The following is a 26,431-nucleotide window of genomic DNA, read 5'->3' on the forward strand; positions in this document are numbered from 1 at the left end:
GAACCCAACGGCCAGGAAGAGAAGACAATCATGAAGAAAAAAGGACCACAGGATTGAGACAACTGGGCACCGTGACCCACTGTGAGACCTAAACCCATCCGTGCCTCTCTAGGACTGAGACCTACATCTGTATCTGTAGGACAGGCTGCGCTGGCTCACGGATGGACAGAGAGACCCAGAGGACAGACAGTCCAGGAGTAGAGCCACATGTGTGGCCTGCGACACGACGTACCGAGAAGGGAGCTGGGTCAGCTGGATCGTGAGTCCAAACGTAAAAGGTAAGACAGTAAAGCTTTTAGAAGAAAACAGAATGTCAACCCTGGAGGAGATCAGGATACCCCGAACAGGACCACATTAGGTCTAAGGACAAGGAGGCCATCCCTGGAGGAGAGGACATTTGCAGGACGTGTGTCCAGAACAAGGTCCCCGAAGACGAAGTATAAAAAGATGGACAACACCCGGAGAGAACATGAAAGATCTGACGTGACGAAAGACAATGTCCAAATGGCTCAGATCTCAGAAAAGGTGGTCACACTCCCGTCACCAGGGAAACCAGGGGGCCCACATCCTGGAGCTGCCGCGGTGGCCCTGAGCACACGCTGCCGGGGAGCACCGGTCACTTTGGAATCTGCTTGTCAGCATTTCCCACCGTGAGCCCTCTGCCAGGTGAGTCCACCGGAAATGGGAACCAGTGACCCCGGCAGCCTGGGGCTCACGTCGGGGGGTGTTCAGGGCAGGCACCCGGGCGCATGGAGACCTGGAACCACGCACTACAACCGCCACACGCTTCTGCATGGACGTCCTTCCTCAACAGGAAGCTCAGAAACAGCCTCTCCAGAGCCAGGCTTCAAACCCAAGGCCAGAGGGACACAGCCAATGGGAGCAGGAGGCGGGCACACCCACTGCCTGGGATCCCAGTCCGCGCTGCTGCGACCCACGCCGGCTCCCGCAGGACCCACCGTCTGAAGAGAAACCGAACTCTGATGCTCTGCCAAGAACACACAAAATAGTCTCATGTCTCCCAATGACACAACCTGCAAGAACAGCTTGTGGCCCTCAATCTCAGAAAACCGCAGCTACAACGCACACACCACACTTGCTGTGGAGGACGGCAACTTCAGCAGACGCCAGCAGGCCCTGGGAGGCCCTGGAGGTGACAAAGTCCCAAGCGGGATGGGTGTCCCGGGGGCAACCGACACGGCGGAAGGCTGCTATGCTGCGCTGAGGGCGAGAGAGGCCGGGGCGCTCGGCAGAGGACTGGTCCCGGCTGCCGTGCTCCACAGGACACACGTGAGACATGCTGGCCAGAGAGAGCGTGCTGGCGGGGTCGGGGGGGGGCGGACAGGGCGAGCGAGAGCAGCAGCAGGAACACCGCCCCGTCGCTTGGGGTGCCCCCAGGCTCAGCCATGGGGAGGAGCTGGCAATGGGGGCAGGTGGGAGAGGAGAGTGGGGGCCTCAGCCCTGCTCCCGTCCCACGGCCCTTCCAGGGCCACCTCCCTGGGGTCCTGAAAGCCCTACGTGGACTGTGACATGAAAAACGAGGCAGGCAGCACGGCCTGGAATGTTCTAGACCCTGGAATTCAAGAAAGGAGCTTGTTGGAGCTGCATTTGGAGGCCCCACAAAGAAGGGGCCCTGGGTAAATCAATGAAGTTGGAACACACTCTCACACCATACACAAAAATAAGCTCAAAATGGTTTAAAGACTTAAACATAAGACACGACACCGTAAAACTCCTAGAACAGAGGATAGGCAAAACATTCTCTGACAAAATTGTACCAGTGTTTTCTTAGGTCAGTCTCCCAAGGCAACAGAAATAAAAACAAAAGTAAATAAATGATACCTAATCCAAAAAAAAAGTCTTTTTTTTTTTTTTTTTTTTTTTTTTGCGGTACGCAGGCCTCTCACTGTTGTGGCCTCTCCCGCTGCGGAGCACAGGCTCCAGACGCACAGGCTCAGCGGCCATGGCTCACGGGCCCAGCCGCTCCGTGGCATGTGGGATCTTCCCGGACCAGGGCACGAACCCGTGTCCCCTGCATCGGCAGGCAGACTCTCAACCACTGCGCCACCAGGGAAGCCCCAAACTTACAAGCTTTTGCACAGCAAAGGAAACCATAAAAAACAAACTGAAAAGACAACCTATGGAATGGGAGAAAATATTTGTAAATGATGCAATAGACAAGGGCTTAATCTCCAAAATACAAACAGCTCATACAACTCAACAACAACAAAACAACCCAATCAAAAAATGGGCAGAAAATCTTAACAGACATTTGTTCAAAGAAGACATACAGATGTCCAGTAGGCACATGAAAAAATGCTCAACATCACTGATTATTAGAGAAATGCAAGTCAAACCTACAATGAGGTACCACCTCACACCAGTCAGAATGGCTTTCATTAAAAAGTCTACAAATAACAAATGCTGGAGAGGGTGTGGAGAAAAGGGAGCCCTTTTACACTGTTGGTGAGAATGTAAGTTGGTGCAGCCACCATAGAAAACACTGTGGAGGTTCCTCAGAAAACTAAAAATAGAATTACCATATGATCTGGCAATCCCATTCCTGGGCATATACCCAGACAAAACTATAACTCAAAACGATACATGCACCCCTGTGTTCAGAGCAGCACTGTTCACAATAGCCAAGTCATGGAAACAACCTAAATGTCCAGTGACAAACAAATGGATAGAGAAGATGTGGTACATATATACAGTGGAATACTACTCAGCCATAAAAAAGAATGAAATAATGCTATCTGCAGCAACTAGAGATGATCATACTAAGTGAAGTAAGTCAGAAAGAGGAAAACAAATACCATATGATATCACTTATATGTAGAATCTAAAATATGGCACAAATGAACCTATCTACAAAACAGAAACAGACTCACAGACATAGAAAACAGACTTGTGGTTGTGGGGTGGGAAGGGAGAGGGAAAGACTGGGACGTTGGGAATAGAGGTGCAAACTATTATCTATAGGATGGATAAACAACAAGGTCCTACTGTAGAGCACAGGGAACTATAATCAATATCCTGTGATAAACCGTAATGGAAAAGAATATGAAAAGAAGAATGTCTGTATGTGTATAATTGAGTCACTTTGCTGTACAGCAGAGATTGGTACAACACTGTAATCAACTATACTTCAATTTTAAAAATTAAATTAAAATTTTTAAAAAAACTTAAAGCAGCCAGGATGTGGGAATACTTAAATACTCAGTTTGGGTCTACTGTTTGGATAATGATTACTAAACACTTCAGATGTTATAGTAAAAATTCTATTGATTAATAAATATTGAAAGAGCTAGAAAAATATTTTAAAATAATGTCTATTTTAAATTATAAAAAAGAAAAAGAAAAAGAAGGGGCCCCAGGTCCCCCATGTGGCCTGAGGAGACAGGTGGTTACCTTGGAGACGAGCTGCGGCCTGGGCACGCCCAGGAGGTCACACAGGCGGTTCCGCTGGGCTCTCACGACCAGGAGCTCTGCATCCCTGGGGAGGAGAAGAGGGGGGCGGCACCAGCCGCAGGGACAGTCCATGCAGTGAAAGCTGCCAAGATCTCTAAGCTCTCATTACACTTCCTACCGGGTGCGCAGAACACCCAAGGCACCTTAGATTGGGTAGGAATCATGGAAAAAGGACGCCTCACTCCAGAACCTACACCCCGGCGAGCCTAGCTTGGGCGGGACACCTGCACAAGGCTTTGCTCCTGAGCCCTCTCTTAGGAAACTGCAGAGGACGAGCCCCACCAAACAGGGAGCCCCGTGAGGGGCACTCGGCCCCAAACAGCCCAACCCAGGGGCCGGCGACAGGAAACGCTAAGACAGCGGCACAGATTTTATCCCATGGGTTTTAAGTTTTGACTTTGAAAGCTGTTTACTTATAACTTTCATTAAAAACAAAAATTAAATTTAGCAATACCATAAAGAAAACTGGGCATGTTTTTCTTTTATAATAAGAAAAAATGAGTTATCTTTAAATCCTCTGGAAGGTTAACCCCGCCCTGAACTGTGAGAGGAGAAAGGCAGGCATGGGGGACTCGGGGGAGCTCTGGGACCCACTGGGTGTTGGTGGTTTCGTTCACTGTCCTTTTCAAGCTGAAGAGTTTAGAGTGTGATGCAGAACGTGCCTCCGTGCTTTTAAAGCTGACAACGTAACAGAAAAATGTGTCCCGTCCCAGCTGCTCACAGAGCAGAGGCATCCATGTCTCCTGAGGCCACGTTTTCTGCTCTGGCATTTTCACCGAGGCGCCCGCAAGATATTCACCAGGATGCCCTCCTGCTCGAGGCCAAGTATCTCCCTAGAAAACCTCAACACCGCCCTGAAACCAGAGGCCCTTTTCCGTCCTTCAGGCCACAGTGGCTCACGTCCAAGCCGGGGAGCTGGGCCGTCAAGCCAGGAATGGAAGCTGCATCAATGTGAGGTCCGTGCGGAGCTCAGCCCTTTGCAGGAACGTCACTGCGTTGAAGGTCGTGCATGTGAGTAGGTTATGCACATCCCTTCCCGCATGAGCAGAGCGCACGGACCCCAATGACGGAACCCAGTCCTGGGGGACCCTCATCACTGGTGCCTGAGCAGGCCGCGGCCTAAATAACCTCTGAACTTTGGTCCCGTGTCCAGAACGGGGCTGAGGAGAGTGGCCACCCTGTAGGGGCGTGTGCGAGCGCCTGAACGTGCATACGCACGTGTGTGTGTGTGCACACGAGCGTGTGCAGGGCCTGGAATGGGGCAAGCGTCGCTCCCGCGTTTGTCATCATTCGGTGCTGCCTGCCGGACGCGTGCTCACGGGCTACCCCTTCCCCGGCTTCCCCATCAGCCCCCTCCACCCCCATTCAACACGCCTCTTTCAAACCTGCCGTCCAAGCTCAGAGTTGACAAGCCAACAGAGATGGCAGTAAATTGTGCCTAAAACAAACCTGGAGACCCGACCTGGAACAAGGGGTGACGCTGGCTGTCTGGGAGGGAAGTGGGGTGGGAGGGAGGACAACTTATTCTTCCCGGTTCCCTCCGTCCGTTTGATTTTCAAACGTGTCCACACGTGGCCTTTTCCACCAAGAGTGAGCGAAGGCCAGCGGACGGGTCTCCTATGCAGCGAGTCTGGGCCCGGGGGCTCCTGCTGCAGCCACTCAACACCCTTCCGCTCCTTGGGGGCCACAACTGACACACGTGGCGCGTCCCCGAGGAGGGAGAAACTGCCTGCCACGCCACACACGCCCCTGCATTTCTGACGCCACAGTTCAGGGGGCAGGAGCCGCCATTCTCGAGTGATTTCAACCCCAACAAGCTGCAGAAACAGGTGCACCAGCGCCCACCGGCACCCAGAGCTGTGACGTGATCAACAGAAAAGCGACCACACAGAAATAGGAAGTCAGCCTCTAACCAATCAGTGCTCAGAACAACCCACACCCTTTCACTTACAAAAATTGTATTTGGGAAAAAATAATTTCACTTTGAAAATCTTGCAGCCTGAACGCCGCAGAAAGATCCCCCTCCTCCCTCACCTGGCCGCCCAGCCCCTCTTTGGTGTAATGAGTGAGCCTGCGCTACAGAAACGCAGACACGTGCGTGAGGAGATCGGTTACAGGCACCACCGCCTCCTCGTAAACCCAGAGCTGGGGCGGAGGGCTGGAGCCTGTCTTCCCTCTTCGCTCTGGAGGGTTTGGGGAGACCACGCACAGGCTCTGGGCGCCCTGCTCACTCTGGCGCTGCACCCGCCACACCCCCGGGAAGAGGGCAAGGGCCCACGCTCACCAGGCCGTGTCGCTGAGCACAGCCAGGACCTCATCTAGGACGTCCGCGGCCACCACATCGTAGGTCAGCACCATCTCGTACACCTGGCTGGCCGTGCTCTTCCGGATCTGGAGGGACAGAGCGAGTTGTTGGGAGGCGAAGGCCCGCGACAGAGCAGAGCCGACGGGACCTGCCAGGAGCAGGGACGGGCGCCCAGGCACCTCCCGGGGGCCCAGAGTCCAAGTAAAACAGGAAAGGCTCGCCGGGCAGGCGGTTAAGGGGAGCTGACCTTGGACCGCCGCTCAGGAGACCGTGGCCACAACCGACGAGCGACAACGAGGCGCGCTCCGCCCGGGCCGCCCCGCTCCCCTGTGGCCCCCGCGAGGCCCTCAGCAGGAGGAGCGTCATTCTTACCGAAATGCTTCATTAAAAACCTGCACCTTATCAGAGAAGTCCTCTCACCTGCTGGCTTTTCTAGCTGTCCCCGGGGGGGAACTTATTTCATGCAACAGGTGCTCTCGGAATCCCGAGGCCTACCCACAGAGCTCCTGGTTTGGCAGGTCAAGGCCTGGTAATCTGCATTTCTGAACATGGGGGGAGGGGCATCCAGTGACCCACACACACACTTTGAAAACAGCTGTGCTAGTTACTTTAGCTGTTAAGGAAGGTGTCACATTTGAGTTATCTGAAGAGCATTTCTTCTGCCAAAGGGAAAGAAGAGACTTCCTGGGAAACCCAACCCTGGGGCGGGGGCTGTGGGGTAGGTGCCTTCCAGGAGCCCCTGAACCAGAGCCTGCAGGACCCCGATGGGCTGAAACTCCCCACCCACCCACCCTGTGGCAGGGCACCTGGGTGCACCTGCGGCCAGGATCCCAGGGGGCAGGGTCCCAGCCAGCGCTGGGTGCTCCCCTGGCACCTGGGCTCACTCCCAGCGGCTCCGGGGGCACATCTGGCCCCAGGGGCCGGGCTCAAGCATCACACTGCAGCTGCCGCATCTCCAGGCACAGTATGCCCCGCCCACACTGATGAGGGCCCGCCCCCCCCATCAAGGTCCGCTTGCACCAACACCAGGAGGCATCAGACCCCGGCGCCAATGTGCAGGCTGGGATGCTGGCCCCGAGTGGGGCCTGGAGCTGCAGACACTCACCACGGGGAAAGGGTGGCAGAGCAGGAGGAACAGCTGCAGGAGGACCTTCCTCCTCACGTCTCCGGGGAACTGCACCAGCCCACAGAACCTGCAGGGACCCCGCACTCCGGTGAGCTGACCCCCGCCCAAGCCTGCTGCCCGGATACCCCACACCTTCACTTCACTGGGGGGCCTGCTGGTCTGCGTGGGATGGGAGGCCCCCAGGTGCTGCCCGTGGTGACCCCCAGGCCTCAGGGCTGTTCCACTGGGGAGGCAGCCCTGGGTTCACGTCCACTTTCCCCCCGCAGGTGGGGGCATCCAGATCTCCGGAGTGTCGGGGAATCGGGGCTTTTTCTATGACAACGCTCCCTGACCCGACGCCCACCCGTCTGGGAGGCTGGTCCAAGGGTGGGCAGGCTGTGGCCGGGCCCACCTGTTCCACCAGAACACCGGCCGGCGTGACCAGGGCCACCCGCCTCTCACTCTGACATCAGAGTACCCCCGACCCCGCGCTCTCGGCTGCCGGGCCGGCCCCTCCCTTTGCCGCCTCAGTGAGTTACTTGGAACTCACACCGCGATGCTGGACCTCAGTTTCTGGACATCTTTGGACTTCTTGATCTCCTCCTTACAAAGCGCGAGCAGCTTCACACAGAAGGGGTGGCTGGAAGGAAAGCACAGGACCCAGAGGTGGGCTTCCAGGGAACATCTGATGATGGCAGCCACCCTCGAAGAGGAGAAGCCTCGCTCCTGGGGACGTGCACCAGGGCACATCAACATCAGGGCATGTAACTGGCTCCTTTGCAAGTGCAGCAGGCGACAGACACCCGCTGTCTCGTGCACTCAACAAACCACCTTCCCCGCGGCACCTCTCCGGCCTCAGGGCCCCTCAGCAGGAGGGCAGGCTGACCCCTGGTGGGGCCTCGACGTAACAGGAACACCCAGAACTCAGCCCCGCTGCAAGCCCAGCCAACGTGTGCCGGGTCGGCACCAGGCTCAACCCAAGATCAAGAGAGGACGAGCGAATCGTGACCAGGCCCCACTCGCTCACTCCCAGGTCCAGGTCCTCGGAGGGTCAGGGAGGGACTGGAGGCACCCCCACCCCGGCTCTGCTTGGCCGAGGAGAACATGGGGCCACGGTGGCCCCACCCAGCGTTGAGTCCCCGCGAGACGCATGCTCCTCTCCTGCGGGGCCGCAGCCCCAGGCCAACCCTGGCCGTGCGACGAGGGCTGAGGCCCAGTGGTCTGAGTGGCCCCACGTCCCCTCTTTGCGTCCACCGGCCAGGTGACCCGGGGTATGGCTGGGGGCAGCGCCTCAGCTCACCAGACTCCCGGGTGAGGGCGCAGGACAGACCTCCCGCCCTAGGCAGGCAGGAAGCAGCCGCCCGTGGTGGCCATTTCAGGATCAGCCTGTGACGGCCGCTCCCCTGACGAGAAGTGGTCCCGGGGAGACTCTCCCGTCTTCTCAGGCTAAAGGAGACCTCAGCCCCCCAGCGGCACCCCCGCCACCTGCCACACACGCGGCACCACTGTCCTCTCGGCCGGCCCGCCCGCCAGCCCCACCGCTCACTGAAGTGCCCGTCAGGGACCAAGCGACCACCAGGTCGCTGAGGGCCGCGGTCACTCCTGTCCTCAGCCCACGTGACCGCTCGGCACACATCATCGACGCCCCCGTGACTGCCCCTGCGCCTCACCTTCTTCCTGGTAGATTGCTTCCCCTCTGCTCCCCGTCTCCCTAACGATGGGGCAGCCCTACAGCTCTGTCACGGTGCTTCTGTCTACACACCTCCCCTGGCCACCTGTCGGCACCTGCCCCCCTGGTGGCCTCGTGGGACCACATACCACCCATTTTCTGAGGACCTTCCACCGAGTTCCAGCCTGGAAGATCCATCTCCTCTGGATGAGATCTAACAAGCATCTTAAACCAAACATCTCTGCTATGAACTGAATGTCTGTGTCCCCGAGATTCCTACATTGAAGCTCTCATCTGGAACCTGAGAGTGTTAGGAGGTGGGACCTTGGGAGGCGATTAGAACGTGACACGGAGCCCACGGTGGGATCAGTGCCTACAAAGAGGAGACACACGAGGTGGTCCTTCTGCCACGTGGGAAGACACAGCAAGACTGCGTCCCCGTGCTGGTCTCGGACACTCAGCCTCCAGCATCGGGAGGAATGAGTTTCTGGCGTTTAACTGCCCGGGCTGTGGTATTTCTGTTACAGCAGCCTGACCTGCTAGGACAGCCTTCCAACTGGACCTCCAGGCCTCTCTGGTCCACACCGACTCCGTCCAGCCTTCCTGTCTGAGAGCCACTGCCCCCTTCCAGTGGCCAGTCCAGGAAGCCCACGGTCACCTGTGGCTGCCGCGTCCCCTCACACCCACACTGATCTGCAACTGGTGGTGTCGGGCAACACGCACGCCGCCCGCTGCTCTCGCCGGCCCCCCAGCTCCCATGTCTCCTGCACGGCAGCACCCCCTTCCCTGGACCCCGAGACTCCCCTCCAGCAGCAGCAGCTGGAGTGCCCATGACCCCCCGCTGCGGGAGGTGAGCCTGACACTTGGGGTACTATTTTCTCCTACCATTTTATTTTGAAATTTTCAAACCAGAAAAATAGTTAAGATCTGAAACAGAATATTTAGTCAGCACAGTCATCCAATGTATAAAAGGATCACATCCCACGACCATGGGGCGTATCCCGTGAATGCACAAGTTGCTCTGACAGGAGGTGTAAGAAACAGGCTGTGATGTACCACCGGCAAATTAAAGGGGAAACTCCCTTTGATGTTATTCAGTTAAAAGAGCGTTTGAGCGCCTCAGCAAAGGCGTAACGACAGGGACCAGATCCACTCCCACCTGGAATAACTAAAAGTGAACAAAACTCACTGGACAGCAGGCTGCAAAGGACGGCGACCACTGAGGCCTGGGAGGGGACACGGAGGGGACCTGGGCAGAACCTGGTGCCACCCTGAGTTTTTGGTTTGCAGGGCAGAGGGACCCCAGGGATTCACCCAAGCCCTGATCAGCGCAAGGACACTGCCCTAGACTGGGGAAGAACCCCCAGAAAGCTGACACACGACGACTGTCACCACCGGCCGAGCAGGAAGCTCTGAGATCAAGCAGCCGATCAAGCAGCCGAGACCTCAGAAGTGGGAGGAAATTAACCCCAAGGCACCAGAGCCTCAGCCAGGGAGGCGGATGAAGCGGCGGCAGTGTAGCCGTGCTCGGCGGCTGAGGAGCCCGGAGCGCAGCAGACGAGGGAAGTGACCTCTCAGACCCGCCCCTGCACCACAGCCTCCCGGCCAGTCTGAGGCGGGCTCTCCACCCGGACCAGGTCCCAGCACCGCGGCCGTCACGGCCCTCTGCGATCCCCATTCCCCGTCCTGTCCGCCGTCCATAACTGCCCTGACCGCAGGCCCCCGTCAGAGGGGACGCCTCACCTGCTCTGTTTCCCGCCTGGACAGCAGGGCTGCAGCAGGGGCCCCCACCCCCCTGTGGGAGCAGCCAATGCTTCTTGGTGGTACTTACACTGTGTATAAACACTGACCCTGAACGTACTAGAAAGCGATCTCCTAGAAGCCGGATTTCTGGATCTCACCAGCTGTTCTCTGAACACTTACTTCTCCTCGGCAGTGAAGATGGCGAAACAGCTGTTGGCTAGCATCTGATCCAGCATCTTTAGCAGCGGCACAGACACCCTGGGAGAGAAGACACGTGTGAGACGCCAGGTACCAGAACCCAGCAGAAGGGAAGACCTGGGCACGTGGGAAACTCAGTGCTGCTGAGACGAGGGCTCTCCCTGGACGGCCGTCAACTCAACCCCAACCAAAATCCTGGCAGGACGTGTGCGGAAAATGACAAGCCAATTCTAAAGTTTATACGGAAACACAAAGGATGAAGAAGAGCCCAAACAGCTACAGGAAGAAAGGACGAAGCTGGAGGGACTTCCCTGGGGGTCCAGTGGGTAAGACTCTGCGCTCCCAACACAGGAGCGTGGGTTCGATCCCTGGTCGGGGAACTAGATCCCGCATGCGTGCCGCAACTAAGAGTTTGCATGCCACAACTGAGAAGTCTGCACGCCGCAACAAAGATCCCACGGGGCCACAACTAAAGACCCAGCACAGCCTAAATAAATAAATATTTTAAAAAAATAATTATTATTGTAGCAAAGCTCAAGTGATCAAAACCGTGTGATCCTGGTATGAAGAGAAGCAAACACATCAAGGAAGAGAAAAGTCCCAGACTGGGCTGCACATCCACAGTTTCTGACAATGATGCAAGAGCCACGCGGTGGGAAGGTCAGTCTTTCCCACCCGTGGAGCAACTGGGCGTCCACAGGCAAAACCAGGACGCAGACCTGGACCTGTAGCTTGCGTCACACAGAAACCAACCCCAAACGGACCTGAGGTCTGAATGGAACACTCAAACTATGAAACTTCTAGGAGACAACGTATGAGAAAGTCTTTGTAGCCTTGAGTTAGGCAGAAATTTCTTAGATATGACACAGAAAACACAACCCACAGAACAACGAGAGTACAAACAAGTTTATCAAAATGTAAAATATTTGTTCTTAACAGAGAGACCATTAAGAGTGCGGAAGACAAGCTAGAGGCTGGGAGGAAACATCTGCAAATCACGTCTCACAAAGGACCTGCCCAGTGTGTATAAGAAAATCTCAAAACCCGGCAGCAAGGTAAAAAAGCAGCACCCAGTTTAAAAATGAGCAAAAGAGGGGCTTCCCTGGTGGCACAGCGGTTGAGAGTCCGCCTGCCGATGCAGGGGACACGGGTTCGTGCCCCGGTCTGGGAGGATCCTACATGCCGCGGAGCGGCTGGGCCAGTGAGCCATGGCTGCTGAGCCTGCGCGTCCGGAGCCTGCGCTCCGCAACGGGAGAGGCCACAATAGTGAGGCCCGCGTACCGCAAAAAAAAAAAAAGAGCAAAAGAGCTGAACAGATACCTGACCAAAGAGGCTATGCAGACAGCCAGCAAGCGCCCGAGAAGGTGCCCGGCACCCTCAGTCAGGAGGGAAACTCGAGTGACAGCCGCGGCGAGAAAGCACACGCCCTTGGATCGGCTCAAATGAAAAGGACCGACCACGCCAGCTGTGGTGAGGACGTGGGCGCCCAGAACTCTCAGAGGCCATGAGCAGGAAACGGTGCAGCCACTTCAGAAAACAGTCTGGCCGTTTTAAATATTCACCCGCCCTGTGACCCCAGCCAGTCTACTCCTTAGCATTCACCCAAGAGCAAAGGAAAGACGATTCCAGGTGAAGGCTTGTGCGTGAACGTTCATCGCAGCTTCACCTGCAACTGCCTCAACCTGGAAACAACCCCGGTGCCTGTCCACAGGTAAACAGACAAATTGTGATGTAACCACACAATAGAACATAACTCAGCACTAAAAAGGGCGACTCTAAAAGAAACATGCTGCATCCGAGAAGCCAGACACTAAAAGGGCACACACTGCATGATCCCACTTAAGTAATGTTCTAGAAAATGCCAACTAAGCTACAGTGACAGAAAGCAGATCAGTGGTCGCCGTGGGGCTGGTGGACCCTGGGGAGGTGGGGTTAGAAGGGGAAGGAGGCAACTGTGGGTGACAGCTGTGCTCAGTGTCTTGATTGTTTTTATGGTTGTTGACACGAGTCAAAACTTCTCAGACTGTACACTTTACGTGTGCTTTGTCAGATGTCTTCTACGCCTCCAGACAGCTGCTCGCAGAAACAGCAAAGAGCAGCGGCCCGAGTTCCTGTCTGCCGAGAGCTATCTGTGCGTCCCCGGGACAGGACGAGGGCCTGCGTGAGGGGACCTGCAGCCATGTGGCGTTAACCGGGAGCCCAGGTGCTCTGGGACAGTTGAGAACGGAGTCCAGGAACAGCCCTCTCAGAAGGTGCAGGAAACATCCCCAATTCTAAGGTCAGGCTTTGGGGTCTACACTCCATCTTCTTGGAAAAGCAGTTAACAAAATGCTACAGCAAAAACGTTTAGAAAACAGGTCACGTTCCAATCCTGGCAGGCTGAGATCTCACCTTCTCGATGGTCGTGGTTGTGTGTGAACCACGTGTCTCAACAGTGGCACTGACGTGTCGGTGTGCGTGACCAGGGAGCACCGCGGGCCAGAGCCCCACGAACTCTCCCGGCTCACGGCCTCTGTCACTTTACTCCCAACGTCTACAACCGGCCCAGAGTGCAGGCTGCGAGGGGCCCGGGAGGTGACTCTGGTCATGCCCTTGCCTGGCTGTGCCCATGGTCCTCACCTGGGCCCACCCTACCTCCCCTTTGAACCCTGCTGGGAAACGAGGCCCTGGGGACCTGAGAAACCAGTGCGAACAGCACCACCACCCACCTGTCGTTCAGAAGGCTGTCCTCAAAGACCTGCAGGAGGGTCCCAGTGAAGTCCTCCAGGGCTTGCGGGTCGTTCTGAATCCCCTTCATGTACTCAAAGAGGCCCTGCGTTGAGTACCTGACCTGTAATATGGCATTCTTGTAAGAGGGACAAGACCACCCCACTCCTGGCACCTCCTGCCCCAGGGCTGGCCGCGGTGACAGACTCAAAACATCCGCTACAGAGCGTGAGGAGCCCTCAGAGCTTGTCCGGGCTGGGCGTGAGCGCGGCCACAGTGCAGACACCCGAATCGGACACACGGCTCTGGACGCAGCAGCACAGCCCGAGCCCTCACGTGCCGTTGCTAAATTTGGACCCCTTAGACGTGCGGTATCTGGGCGACCACCGCTGCTGGGGAGTAAAAGCAAAGGCACCTCCCCTCAGGTCAACAGCTAACACCGTCGCACAACCCACACCCAACTGGCGAGTCCTCACGAAGGAGTCTGCAGAGCAAGAAAGCAGATGCAGGCCTCCCTCTGACAGGAGACACTGGATCACATGACACAGAATGTAGGAGGATATTGTGTGTTAATTATTACAGAGAAGTGCAGTCATAAAGATGAGCATGCGATGGAAAAGCACGAGAAACAGATTTCAGGACAAACCGAATGGTAATGAAGATACAATTACTGAAACACCAAAAAATGCGACAGTGGGAGGGAATGAGCAGGCTACACAGAACTGCAGAAACGGCAGTAATCTGAAAAGAAGCATGAAGGCGGAGAGGATGGACGGTGGGCAGGAATGAGGACGGTGGAGAACTTTCCAGAAGTGACAAAAACCACGAATCCACCGGTTCAGGAAACACCGAATCAGGGCCCAGGGAGCGATGAGGGGCGAGAGGGAGAGGGAGGGGCCCACGCAGGGGCGACGACACAACAGACGGAGAAAACACAACGAACCACCACGAAAATGCACAAACAGGAAACAGGAACCTGGAGAGACAGGTTGGGGAACCGCGGGGCGCCTGATGTGCCGGGAGGGTGAATCGAGGCTGGCAAAAAAGCCAGAGGGCGCAGGAGCCGCATGCATCTGCATCTGCAGTTTCCCTGCCCCTAAGCTCACGCCCCACACGCTGCCCAGTGGATCAGGGGTAACGCCCGCCCCCCACCTGCCCCGCAGGCACACCGAGCCCCGGCAGAGGCTTCCTGAAGGAAGGATGGAAGGGAGGAAGGAGGCAGCGCTCCCTCTCGGGAAGGCCCACTGAGGCGCCTGCTCACCGTGGACTCGGTCAGGCCGCCCACGGACACGGCCAGCCCCAGCAGCACGTGGTAGCGGTAGGCAGGCAGCCCCAGGAGCTGGGCCACGCGAGGGAAGGCCTGCGACGGCGCGCCCCAGTTCACAGAGGCCACAGCGGACCTGCAAGACAGAAGCACGAGCTGGAGGGGCCGCCCCGCTGGGAACAGAGCTGCCCCACTGGGAACTCAGCGCCAGTACCTGGGGAAAAGCCTCTCCAGCTCCTGCCGGTGGGGCACGTGGGGGATGGCGGGGCTGTCCCAGTGGAGCAGCGCCAGGAACACACGGGCTGCGTGCGCCCGGAACCGGTCGATCTTCTCACTCGCCTGCTGGGCTAAGCAGCACATGACCCGCTGGCAGCTGCAAACCGAGAGCGCAGGGTTTGCTTGGCTGGAACAGGAGAGCGGGCACACGCGCCACCCCGGCTGCGGGTGGGAACGGGATCTGACAGCCCAGAAGCCTAAGTGGGAGGCCTAGAGTGCACGCAGTGAAGACTGATAGGGCTACCGGATGGGTGGTGTGTGAGAAGAGCCGGAAGACGTGGGAGGACGGGGTGCCTGCAGCCGGAGGAGGAAGTCGGGGTGGTGGTGCTGAGGAAACAACGCCCGGGTCTCCTCAGGGGCCTCGGCAACAGAACGGGCACGGTGATCCCAGGCCAGCAAGGTACCCAGAGGCAGCCCGGTGTCCAGGGAACCCACGGGGGACAGGATGGCCAGTCCCCAGCAGCATCAGGCGCTCGGCACAGGGGTCCTGAGCCGGGAAGCTGGCTGTCCTGCAACAGGCCTGGACCCTGAGGGAGGCCTAGCCAGGAGCAGGGGCTGTGGTGCCAGGAGGGAGGACCGGGCAGACCCTCTCCACGCAGCGGGAGGACACACTCACACCGAGGCCTCGATCAGCTCCGGCTGGTCCCTCGCCAGCAGAAGAGTCAGGTCCATGAGACTCGTCATGGCAGCTTCGCGGACCCTGCAGAGACACGCAGGAGTGAGGCGCCGGCTTCCTGCCCCAGGAGCTACGTGACCATCAGCCACTCTGCGTGGTCGGGTTCAGACACCCTCAGCCCAGGGCAAGAAACACGTAGGAGGCTCGACAAAGGCCGCCGGCAGCCTTTCCTCGAGAAACATTCCTCTCACACGTTACTTTGAACAAAGACACCTGTTTGCCACCTGAAGACTAATGGCCAGGTCCCAGAAAACTCTCTCACGAGTGCACACACAGAAACAGCGCTGATTCTCCCATGAACCTTTAAACACAAACTATACCCACTCTACAAAGTGTTGTCCCAGCAGAAAAACTCTTAAGGGCTTTTCGAGGGATAGATGTATGTAGAGCAGCTCATGTTTGCTGGCCTAACTCCAGAGTGAAAGCATCATTTTAAACTTGGGACAAAGAACACTCAACCCAGGTCAGACACAGCTGGGCAACAGGGACCACAGACACTGCCCCACGTCGCCAGGGCCGGCAGGTCCTATAGGCCTGGGGCACCCACCCTCCGGCCAAGGAGTGCGCACCGCATGGGAGATAAGCCTGTGCTGTTCGGATCTGCACGGACAGAGGCCCCGGCCCCGGCGAGACCCAGCAGCCAGAGCACCGAGCGCAGGTGTGGTGGTGCTCGGAGGCATGAGACGGACTCAGGCCGGGGCTGAGGGAGCTGGACAGGCTCAGGCACCAAGGGACAGCCGCCAGCCAGCTGCTGCTCAGGACACAACATGCACGACCCTCTGGAGGTGCCAGGGTGGGCCAAGGCGTAGAGGGAGGGAGGACAGAGCGTCCCCCCTGGACCCCCAGCGCCCACGGGCACAGCACTACAGGGCAAGGCCGGCGAGAGGAAACAGGAACGGCTAAAGCCTGCAGCACACGCCCCTGGGGCCCTCACCAGCTCCTAACTGGACAAGCACAGGGTGCGGGTCCAAAACCCCAGAAGCCGGCAGCTGGGGGGGCACATGTGCAGGAGGGGGGCCCTGGGAGGCCCCTCGGTCACAGCTGCGGGTGTGGGCAGGAGAAGGGCCAGCCAACCCCAGCCCTGAGGACAGCAGGTGACCCACCCACACAATAGGGGGCCTGACAAAAGGAAACTTAAATCTTGCTGCAAGGAAATTACAGAACCCAAAATCTCTGCAATTTTGAACTCACAATTTCTGGATTCAGTTAAAAGTTACAAGGAATGTTTTAAAAAAAAAGAAAGACCAAGTGTTAACAATAATGAGAGAGGAAGACGACAAAAAAAGACCCATGGATGACATGGATATTGGAGTAAATGGCCAGTCTTTAAAGTAACCATGAGGAACACGCTGAAGAAAAAAAAAGAAAGAAAGATGGAAAACAAATGAAAAAGATGAAGACCTTCTACAGAGAATTAGGATCTCTGGAAAAGGACCCAACACTGCAGAACTCAGATAAACCTCTGGAATTAAAGATTCTCAGAGGGGACTTCTGCATGTGCACAGCACTGGCTGGACCTCCTCTGTTCACTTTATGTTCCGCGTGCTCTGGGGGCAGCCACGGTGGCAAGTGTAACACCAATGAAAACCCATTGCCCTTCTAGCTTAAACCGTGCAACCAGGGTCAGAGAGTAAAGGGCTCCCCTTAAAGGGGCCTGAGAAGGGGCCCCCACGTTCACAGAGGACCACCACCCACAACTCCACCACGCAGGCAGCACAGCAGAACCTGAGCGGCCGCCCGTATCTGGTGAGGCGGAGACCACGGCGCTGTACTCAAAGCGGGCCCACTGCCTGCTGCGAGGCCGCCAGCACCCTCTGGGAGGATGAAGCAGAACCAAAGAGTCCTCAGCAGAACCCTACCAGCGTCCAGGAGCCACTCTAGAGCCACATGCCATGCAAAGAACCAGGAAGAGTGGCTCTGTGTCCAGGGCAGACACGTGAGCCCCGGCTGTGGTCAGAGCATCTTCACCTGCACAGACCCTAAAAGGTACGGCTGCCACGGCCTCGTCCCACCGAGGACAGGGCAACAAAGGGCTCAGGTGACCGTGCTGGGGCCTCCCTGAGGACATGGGCCCAGGGAGGTGCTGGGGCCCCCTTGAGAGCCCCCATGCTCCCACTGTCTGGGAGGACCCCGGGGTTCTGCATATGCTGTGCAGACACGTGCATGGTCCTCAGGCCCCCACAGGAGCCGTGCCCCAAATGCCATCTCAGGACAGAAGAAGGAAAGGAAAGCAGCGGGTGAGACAAAGGAACACTCCTGGTGGATGAAGAGGCAGGAAAGGCCAGCAGACACAGAGAAGGGGGAAACACGCAACCAGAAACGTTATTAATGAAAATACAAGACGAAATTAAAGCTAACTTCTTTTCGCATCGTTGTAATAAACAAACGAACCGCTTCCTCTCAACGTCAGCGACACCTCACCCGGTGCTCGGCCCACAGCGAGCCCCTCGTCACAAGGCACGTTTACAGGGGGTCTTGAAGGAGAGAATGTGAACAAAAACACTTAGAAGAGGTTCCAACATAAGCTGTAGGAGAACCTCTCAGCTTCTCCAAAATGGCAACTTGGTCTCATATTTCTAGTAAACAGAAAAGTACTTCTGAAACCTTGGAAAGGACACACAAGCGAATCCAGGCAGGGATCCGAGCGCAGCGGCGTGAGCAGCTTCCCCGTGCTCGGCCGACAATGACACAGGCCTCCTTCAGGTCAACAAGCAACTGAAGGGCTCCTCCCAAGACTGAAATCTGTGCACCTCAAGTCGTATTCCCAGTCAGGCAGGAGCCAAGATGATGATATACAACGGGATCCCTGGAGAACCTCCCAGGCGCTCCCTAGTCCCCTTCCCCAAAATGGTTTCAGATCCTTCCTGCTTTAAACAGTTGCGTGGGGGCTTTGCGTGAACATCATTAGGTAAAACTGGAGAGCAGACAACTGGGGCTTAGACGAGGGAGACACAACAATGTTTGTATTTTATGAAGTTAATTTTTTTTTTTTTTTTCCAGTGAAGAGTAGGCCAGGGCCTTCCCGGGTGGTCCAGTGGTTAAGAATCCACCTTCCAAAGCAGGGGATGCAGGTTCGATCCCTGGTCAAGGAACTAAGACCCCACATGCCGCGGGGCAACTAAGCCCGCACGCCGCAAGTACTGAGCACGAGAGCCACAACTAGAGAGAAGCCCACCCAGCAACAAAAATCCCGCATGCTGCAACTAAGACCCAATGCAGCCAAAAAATTAAATAATTTTTTTTTTTTTTTTTTTAAAAGAGGAGGATGCACACACAAGAGACTGGGAGAGAAACCCCGGCTGCCCTGGGAATAAAGGGTCCAGGCTGGGGCCAGGGCAGCAGCACGAACGCCCCATCTCTGGCCTCAGCGGGACATTCTGAGAGGAGCAGGGGATGAGAATAATGCGTCCGCCTCACCATGCTCCCACGTCCCCGCGGCTGTCGGTGGTGTAATCGCTCAGACAGCCCAGCAACGTGCAGTAAACCTGGGCCACGTCCTCTCTGCACACGACCTCATCTGGAGCCCCCTCTGCTTGCACACCGACGGTCTGGCAAATCCTGAAATTAAGAACATGGGAAACGTAGCTAATGTCCGCGAATCCCATGCAAGCTCTCCTGTCTCTCTCGTCATTTTGCCCTGATGTGTCTCTCCTGACAGGACGACCTCTGAACAGACCCGTAACTCGGAGGCAGACTCAGAATCCGCAAGTTCCTCCCGCACTGACGTAATGCCGAGTGACGCTCTTCTCCGAACCACATTTCTAGTGTCTACAGCTTCAGGGTGCGCGGGGTGGACGGGTGGGGGTGGGGGTCTGTGGCTGGTCCCTCCTACCCCACCATCCCGCAGCAGGGGCTCCACCCGGGTTCGTGGGGAGAGAAAGGGCAGCCCCTCCCGCCGTGTGCGTGCGTGACCGGCGTCGGCATTCCGTCCACATGTGCCACTCCCCGTCCTGGGGGCCGCGGCCTCGAGTGGAAAGCTCAGCCCCAGCCCCTGAGCAGGTCCAGTGTCCCCAAAGCACAGAGATAAGCACACTATGGGTTTAATATTCATTATAATTAGGACAAAACTGTAACGATCCTCTATGAGTTGAAATGTTCTCGGACAATCCTCTGAAGAGAGAAGAAACTAGAAAATAAAAAATAACATTTGCCTCAAAGTAGGTTCAGCCCCCAAGACCGGGCTCCTCACACGAACTGCCGTGAACACCCCTTCACGCTCGGTCGCTGGCTTCCGAGAGAACAGCGACTCTGGGCAGGAAGGCCTGCGGGGCTCACCTGGCGATCGCCTTCAGAGCGTCCCGCCTGGACTCAGCAAAGCTCACGTCCTCGGGAGAAATGTGGGTAACAGCCCTCAAGCCTGCTAGAACCTGAAAAGCAATGACAGGTCATCAACAGAACTGTCAGCCTCAAGATGAATACACTTTTCATGCAAGTGGAGACCTGGCCTTGCGGCTCTGCTGCTCCCAGAATGCAGCACAGAGCGGCCGGTGGCCGTCCGGGCGGGCCGTGCGCCCCGAAGAACACATGGTGCGGGGAGAGGGGGCTGCCTCCGACCCTTCCCACTGCTGGGCTCCCACCCCCACCCCACCCCCTGGCACCCAGACGGCCTCTGCAGATCTGCCTCCTCCTCTGGGGCGAGACCCTGCACTCGCAGCCGGCATCCCCTTCTGCCCCCGGCCTGGAGCTGAAGCACAGGGCACACAAAGCACCTGGCTTCTCACATTTGCACCAGTTACTTCTCCAAGGGACAGTTCAGTTCTAAAAGCCAGGTGTTTCAAATAGATAAGCCCCGGAGCAGGCTCTGGATGGTCTGTCCCTGGTCGCGGTACGTAAGTTGGTCTAGTGCCTCAGATCCTAAGGTGTCCCGGGCAAGGGCAGGCGATACAGGTGAGGGGCATGTGTGCACCAGGCACTTGGCGGCAGCGACATCTGGGAGGTGGGCTGGCAGGACCACGACTGATGTCTGAGTTAAGGGAGAGGGGAGCGTAAGCATAAGTTTGGTGGGTTGAGGCCAGCTCGGTCTCCAGGGTCTGACTCTGGCACCCACTCTCCCAGAGCTCAGGACCCAAGTCGGGGTGTCAGGAGAGCTGATAGACCACCCCTGAAAGGAGACAGGCCAAGGAGGGTGGAGCTCAAGGGAGAACCCCCCTGCCCCCGGCCATGCCAGAAACACAGGGCCCAGTGCTGGGAGGAAAGGGCAGCTCCCCAGGGAGGAGTCCTGGGGTGGGAGACCCAGCGCCCCTCACCACGGCCACAGGGGAGGCCAGCATTCCCAGACAAGGCTGGAGACATTCGTTCTTAACGCAGAAAACACTGCATGATGCACCACAGACAAGTAAAGGCCCGGTGTGTTTCCGCGGAGGCCGCAGCTCCCTACCCAGCCCGGGGGTCAGTGATCCTGAGTCTCCTTCAGGCGAGAACAGTAACCGGGCTCTCAAAGACCACTTGCTGCCCCCGCCCCTCCGGTGCTCCCATCCCCTTTCTCGTGCACACACGTGCTGGCTTTCAGGAATTCCTTCCGCCCACAAACCCCGCTTGGGTCTCACACGACACCCCGCCACACTCAGGCCAGCCTCACCTGCCGAAGCCGGCCCTTCAGGACAGAGGCCGGCAGGGCGCCCAAGGCCAGGGCGAAGCCGCAGCGAGCCATCTCCTCGGGGCTCTGAAGCTCGGCAAGATACTGCTTTACCAGCTCCTCTGAAAAGATGGAACCAGAAGGTGACCCATTATCCACAAGACACACTTATCACATACGTTCCAGAACACAAGCAAACAGTGCTGAAGGAAGAAGGGAGGAGCTACTTAGGCTCCTAAAGTAGATGTATTTTCAAAGTGGTGTAAATCAAAACAGATCGAAGAAAAGAGTACTTATTGGGTGGTTTTAAGGTTTTCATAAGCATCTTAATACATGATTTCACTCCTGGGAAAATAAAGCCAAGACAGTTTTAACAGTAGTCAACACAGTCAAATTTTCATTTTTTATTCACTGAGAACACAAATGCCTTCCTCAGAAATGAGGATACTTCCTCAAAGACTGAGAGCAAACGTGGTTCCAAGCTGGACCCCCAGGGCTCAGCGCTTGGACACAGCAGGGGTGCAGGGACTGCTCTGCACAAGACACCCGAGGCTGGCTGGGCAGAAACAGGCAGAGCAGTCAACCAGGCTGAGAGAGAGCACAGGGTGGGGAAAACAGACCTTCCCGCACGGGAAAAAAGCCCATCATGGGAACCGCAAGAGTACCTGGAACAGAGGTTGTGAGAGGGAGAGATGGGAAAGAGGGCCCTGAAAGTCCAGGGTGTGGACTAGGAAGTGAAGTGGAAAAACCAGATCTGCTCTCTGAAAACACAGCTCAGAAAGTCAAGAAAGGACAGACACCCTTACTCTGTTACCTACCACAACTGAAGAGATTCCTGTTATCACAGCTTACATTTCAACGAAGCATGACTTCTGTCATGTGAATGTGAAAACCTTACATCCTCATATATTACGATAGGGAAAAAAACTGCAACTCCACTTGTATGTACGCTAAGGTGATATCTTTGGTGGAACTTAAAACAACACACTTCCACAGCAGCATGAAAATCCTTCTCTACAACCCACTTGAGTTTTAACAATAACATGTTAATTTCAGAATGTCGTTTGTTTTTATATTCAGAGTGACATGACATGTTACCCTTATCTTAGGCAAAAAGTAAAATATGACTTGATCATCCCAATTTAATATAAAGTAACATTACAGTAGTCCCTCAATATCCAAGGGGGACTGGTTCCAGAACCCCCTCGAGAAATCCAAAATCCATAGATGCTCAAGTCTCCTTTATAAAATGGTGCAGTGTTTGCATATAACCCACGCACACTTCCCATACGCTTTAAATCATCTTTGGTGATGTGTGATACTTAACACAATGCCAGTGCTGTGTCAATCACTGTAAATATAATGTCAATGTTATGCAAATAGGTGCCTACACAGAAAATTCAAATTTTACTTTTTGGAACTTTCTGGATGTGGAACCCGCAGATACAGAAGACCAACTGTGCATTCCGTCTCTTTATGTAAAACTGCCTACAGTAAAGGAACATAGTGTAACATCATTAATTTGGAAAGTCTGTCAGAAGATCAAATTACAAAATATTTTCTTATTTTTGAAAAAATTCACAGAAAGTAGATTTAGACTATTGCACTCATGATTCTTCTACACTTACGATAATTTTTGAATTTTTTTACTTTTGAAGTAACTGCTGCATGTTCTATAAAATGGTATAAAGGAAAGCTACGGGGCCACATAACATGTGAATATGAAGCTTCTTCATACAAAACTAACACCGTTGAACTAGACCCTACAAACAGGACCATGTGATGCGTGAGATAAACTCCAGCTTAGAGGTGGTTCTGGAAAACCCAACTGATGCAATGACGTGTAGTGAGGCAGCTACACCGACACTGTTCCCGTGAAGAGGAAAAGAGCAAAAGTATTAACGTGTGAAGGACACTTGCCAGAAGAGCGCTGCCATGGGTCATACAAAAATTCTAAAACACACTACGGTGAAATAGAAAAGTCAATGAAGTAATCACTAAATGAACAGAGTCCAAGGAGAAAGCATGAAATCAGGAGGATGTGTCAGGACAGCAGAAGCAGACGACTCTGAGCTGACAGAGCCTGGGAAATGAGTGTGGAAAACAGTCACCCGATAATGAAGGACGGGCACCAAGGGGCAGGATGGAAGAGCGGCCTCCACAGAGACAGGGAGCTCCACCACGGCAACGGGAGCCTCCAGAGCACAAAACGGGGAAAGCTGACTTAAAAACAGAATTTAAGCAAATGCTGCTGAAATAAGTAAGAGTTGATTCTACACGTAAAGCGGTAACATCCAGGAAAGTGGACCCCGCCCGCGGAGAGCCCCTCTGGGCGCCAGGCGAGGGTGGGACGGGCTGAGGAGGAGGCGGTGTCTCCACGGCCTGGAACCCGCTCCGCCCCCGCCCCCCGCCCCGGCCCCATCCACACTGCAGCGGGAGGGGCACCCAGGGCACCGCCCGCCACCCCAGCCGCGGAGGACGCGGGCCCGAGTGCAGGCGCCCACTCACCCCGCGCGGTGGAGTCCGCCTCCCCAGAGTGGTACTCGCTGCAGAGGGCGGCCAGGGCCGACACAGCCGCCTCCTGAAACGAAGCAGACGTGCGTGAGCGGCAGGCTCCCGGCCCAGGAGCAGCCGGGCAGCCCCTGCGGTCAGGCCAGTGACTCGGTCTGAAAGGCCCAGAGGCTGGATGACGTCATCAGTCACACACAGCCGTAACTTTCATACTCTCTGCGGCTAATACACTGAAGAGAAAACGATTATTTCCTCCATACAATGCAAATTCCATGTCTTCCAGTGTGAACAGGTAACAAGAAAACACGGCATTTTATTCTTTCCCAGCAGAAGTAATGAAGGAAAAGTGTGGTAAACACCCAGAAGCCACGTGGCAAGGCTCCCGGGCGAGCCCTGCACACACCTCGTTTGGAGAGGAGTTGGGGTCCGTGGGTTCTGGGAACAGGAGGGGCTGGACGAGGAGGAAGGGCCAATCTGAGGGTGGGGCAGCGAGAGGGACAAAGCGCAGGTGCGGGGCTCACACCACACGCGGGACCCTCGGCCCCTCCTGCCGCCTCCACGGTCGCTCACCTCAGCCTTTCTCGATCAGACAGACAGAAAGGGGCAAGTGCTCTTCCTGCTGCTCCCCCACACCAGGGAGCCCCGGCAGAGGTGCTGGGGGAGGGATGTCCTCACACAGATCAGAGGAGCAGACCAAACCATGATCACAGCTGGTATGAATCAACTGTGAATATGTTTTTAAAAGGAAATTCTAGGGCTTCCCTGGTGGCGCGGTGGTTGAGAGTCCACCTGCCAATGCAGGGGACGCAGGTTCGTGCCCCGGTCCGGGAGGATCCCACATGCCGCGGAGCGGCCGGGCCCGTGAGCCGTGGCCGCTGAGCCTTTGCGTCCGGAGCCTGTGCTCCGCAACGGGAGAGGCCACAGCAGTGAGAGGCCCGTGTACCGCCAAAAAAAAAAAAGGAAAAAAAAAAAGGAAATTCTAAGGCACTGATTGTGAAGAACTCAAATTCAACTAGTAAAACTGTACCTGGATTCTACAGAACGATAAAGTTACTTTAAAAAAGGGAGGGGGGCTGAAGATTTGTTCTATTAACGCAGCAGAAATGCTGAGACACACAGGAGGCTGGAGAACTGTAAGGGAGACCAATATGTACCTTCACTCCTTCATCCTCACTATCAAAGCCTACTCGTTATCAATACCCAAGACTGTTATCTCTGCAAGGGGTTAGGGGTTGCAATGCTGCTAGTTCAAAGTTCACCTGTCCTGCGGCAGGACAGTAGTGGCCACTGGGACGGACACACACACACACACACACACACACACACACACACACTCTCTTGCTCACTCGAAATGACCAACGCTGACGTGCTGACATGATTCTGGATGCAGTTTGCTCATCAGTACATGAGCATCACGAACAGAGCTTCCAACCCTAAAATTCTACAACTCAATAGGACATAGAGTGTATAGGGAAAATGTTTATAAGGTAAATATAATTAATAAAGCCAGAAACAGTAATAAAAAATTTAAATATTCTGGTAAATAATGGCTGCATTAGTTTTCTTGATCATAAATTACAAAGACAATATCATCCAGAATTCCAAATGTAATTATGGCATTTATCAATCACGCTGGTCTATAAAAGGGACTCATAATGCACGCAGCCCTTTGAAACAAACACTAAAATAAGTATTTATTTCTACACAGTGCAACAGCCGGAAAGCCCTCGCTCCCCACACCTTTATCTGTTGTCGAGAGTGACTTGAAATGAGGTGAAGGTTTCTCAAGGTGTCGCTTATCAGCCACTGCCAACCATCTGTCAAAGAGACAAATTCATTCAGTCGGTAAAGAACATTTGTATGAAATTAAAAACAACACCACACAGATCTTCTTCTACCTCTCAAGCCAAAGTAGATGGTGACCTTTGAGAGGAACCTGGAGGAAACCTAAGGTACACGTTCTCCACATCGAGCAAAATTCTAAAGGCCCTCGCCCTCTCCACCTGAAGGGGGAAAGTCTTCTTTCCACTGTTGAAATGTGAAAATGGTCATGGGGGGAACTTTTTGTTCTTTTATCCCACCTTCAAGTTTCAGGTGGTCTTTTCCTGTACCTCTCCCCCGAACAATCCCCCCAGACCCCCACCAATAAAAACCCAAACATTCAATTCAATTAGATCCAATACTTGGAAACAAACACTAAATCTATTCAATTTTTCTTCAAGTTACAGAACTTCTGAGGCTGCAGACCAAAGAGCCAGGACAGGCCAGTGGTGGAGGTGACCCTGAGGTTTTTCTTACTGCCTCTCTGCGGCCAGGTGCCATGCAATGTGGAGAGGCTCCCAGACCCGCACACGGGCCTGGCCGCCACCCCCCGGGGAGAGCCGGGGCAACTGCTGGCCCTCCCCTCATCCTGCGAGAGAGTGCCCCCCCAGGCTTGCACCATCCATCTGGGAGAGGAACAGCCGAGAATGCCGGGTGCTGGGCACGGCCGTGACAGGCAGAGCCCCGGCCAGCAGCTCTGAGGAAGGAGCCTGACCCCGTGGAAGAGAAGGGAGAGCCTCTGTTTTTGTGGGGAGAGCGTGGTGGACGCTCACTGTTTACAATGGGTTCTTACAGCAACTTCAAAACAAGGATTCTAACAGGATGGAACTTTCCCATCCACTCTAACAGGTTGGTCTTCACTTTTTAAGCTGAAGTAGTTCTGGAAGAAAAGACCACAATGTGAACCCCTGGAGACGAGAGGCACTTACCGATCACGGCGTCACCTCTGAAGGGCATTTTGGAAAGGGACAAGTTTTCTATTAAAATGCACACTAGGAAGAAAAAGGATGAACACAACGTCACTTCCCCATAAGTGGCCATCACAGCACCTACCCTGCTGCACCTGAGCCCAGAGCTACACCACCAACCCCCCTCCCCACACCCCCTCCCC

The 26,431-nt window shown here is 55.4% G+C and overlaps 1 protein-coding gene across 2 annotated transcripts in view; it reads right to left on the reverse strand.

Annotated features, from left to right (window-relative positions):
• The window catches only part of TBCD (tubulin folding cofactor D), a 160,909-nt gene that overhangs the window by 1,971 nt on the left and 132,507 nt on the right, over nt 1–26,431 (reverse strand). Inside the window, exons 24-38 of one of the 2 annotated variants that reach the window (XM_059046889.2) lie at nt 26,250–26,312; nt 25,240–25,316; nt 23,497–23,569; nt 20,992–21,110; nt 19,689–19,780; nt 18,831–18,971; nt 15,354–15,437; nt 14,676–14,834; nt 14,459–14,597; nt 13,200–13,321; nt 10,474–10,551; nt 7,432–7,521; nt 6,882–6,969; nt 5,756–5,862; nt 3,412–3,496 (exon numbers count right to left, since the gene is read on the reverse strand). In XM_059046889.2, coding sequence (XP_058902872.1) covers nt 3,412–3,496; nt 5,756–5,862; nt 6,882–6,969; nt 7,432–7,521; nt 10,474–10,551; nt 13,200–13,321; nt 14,459–14,597; nt 14,676–14,834; nt 15,354–15,437; nt 18,831–18,971; nt 19,689–19,780; nt 20,992–21,110; nt 23,497–23,569; nt 25,240–25,316; nt 26,250–26,312 — 1,517 coding nt within the window. Of the gene's footprint in view, nt 1–3,342; nt 3,497–5,755; nt 5,863–6,881; nt 6,970–7,431; nt 7,522–10,473; nt 10,552–13,199; nt 13,322–14,458; nt 14,598–14,675; nt 14,835–15,353; nt 15,438–18,830; nt 18,972–19,688; nt 19,781–20,991; nt 21,111–23,496; nt 23,570–25,239; nt 25,317–26,249; nt 26,313–26,431 lie in introns of those variants that run through there. The other variant, XM_059046890.2, reaches the window with a different exon arrangement.

This window comes from Kogia breviceps, chromosome 19, assembly GCF_026419965.1.
Source record: "Kogia breviceps isolate mKogBre1 chromosome 19, mKogBre1 haplotype 1, whole genome shotgun sequence".
NCBI lineage: Eukaryota > Metazoa > Chordata > Mammalia > Artiodactyla > Physeteridae > Kogia > Kogia breviceps.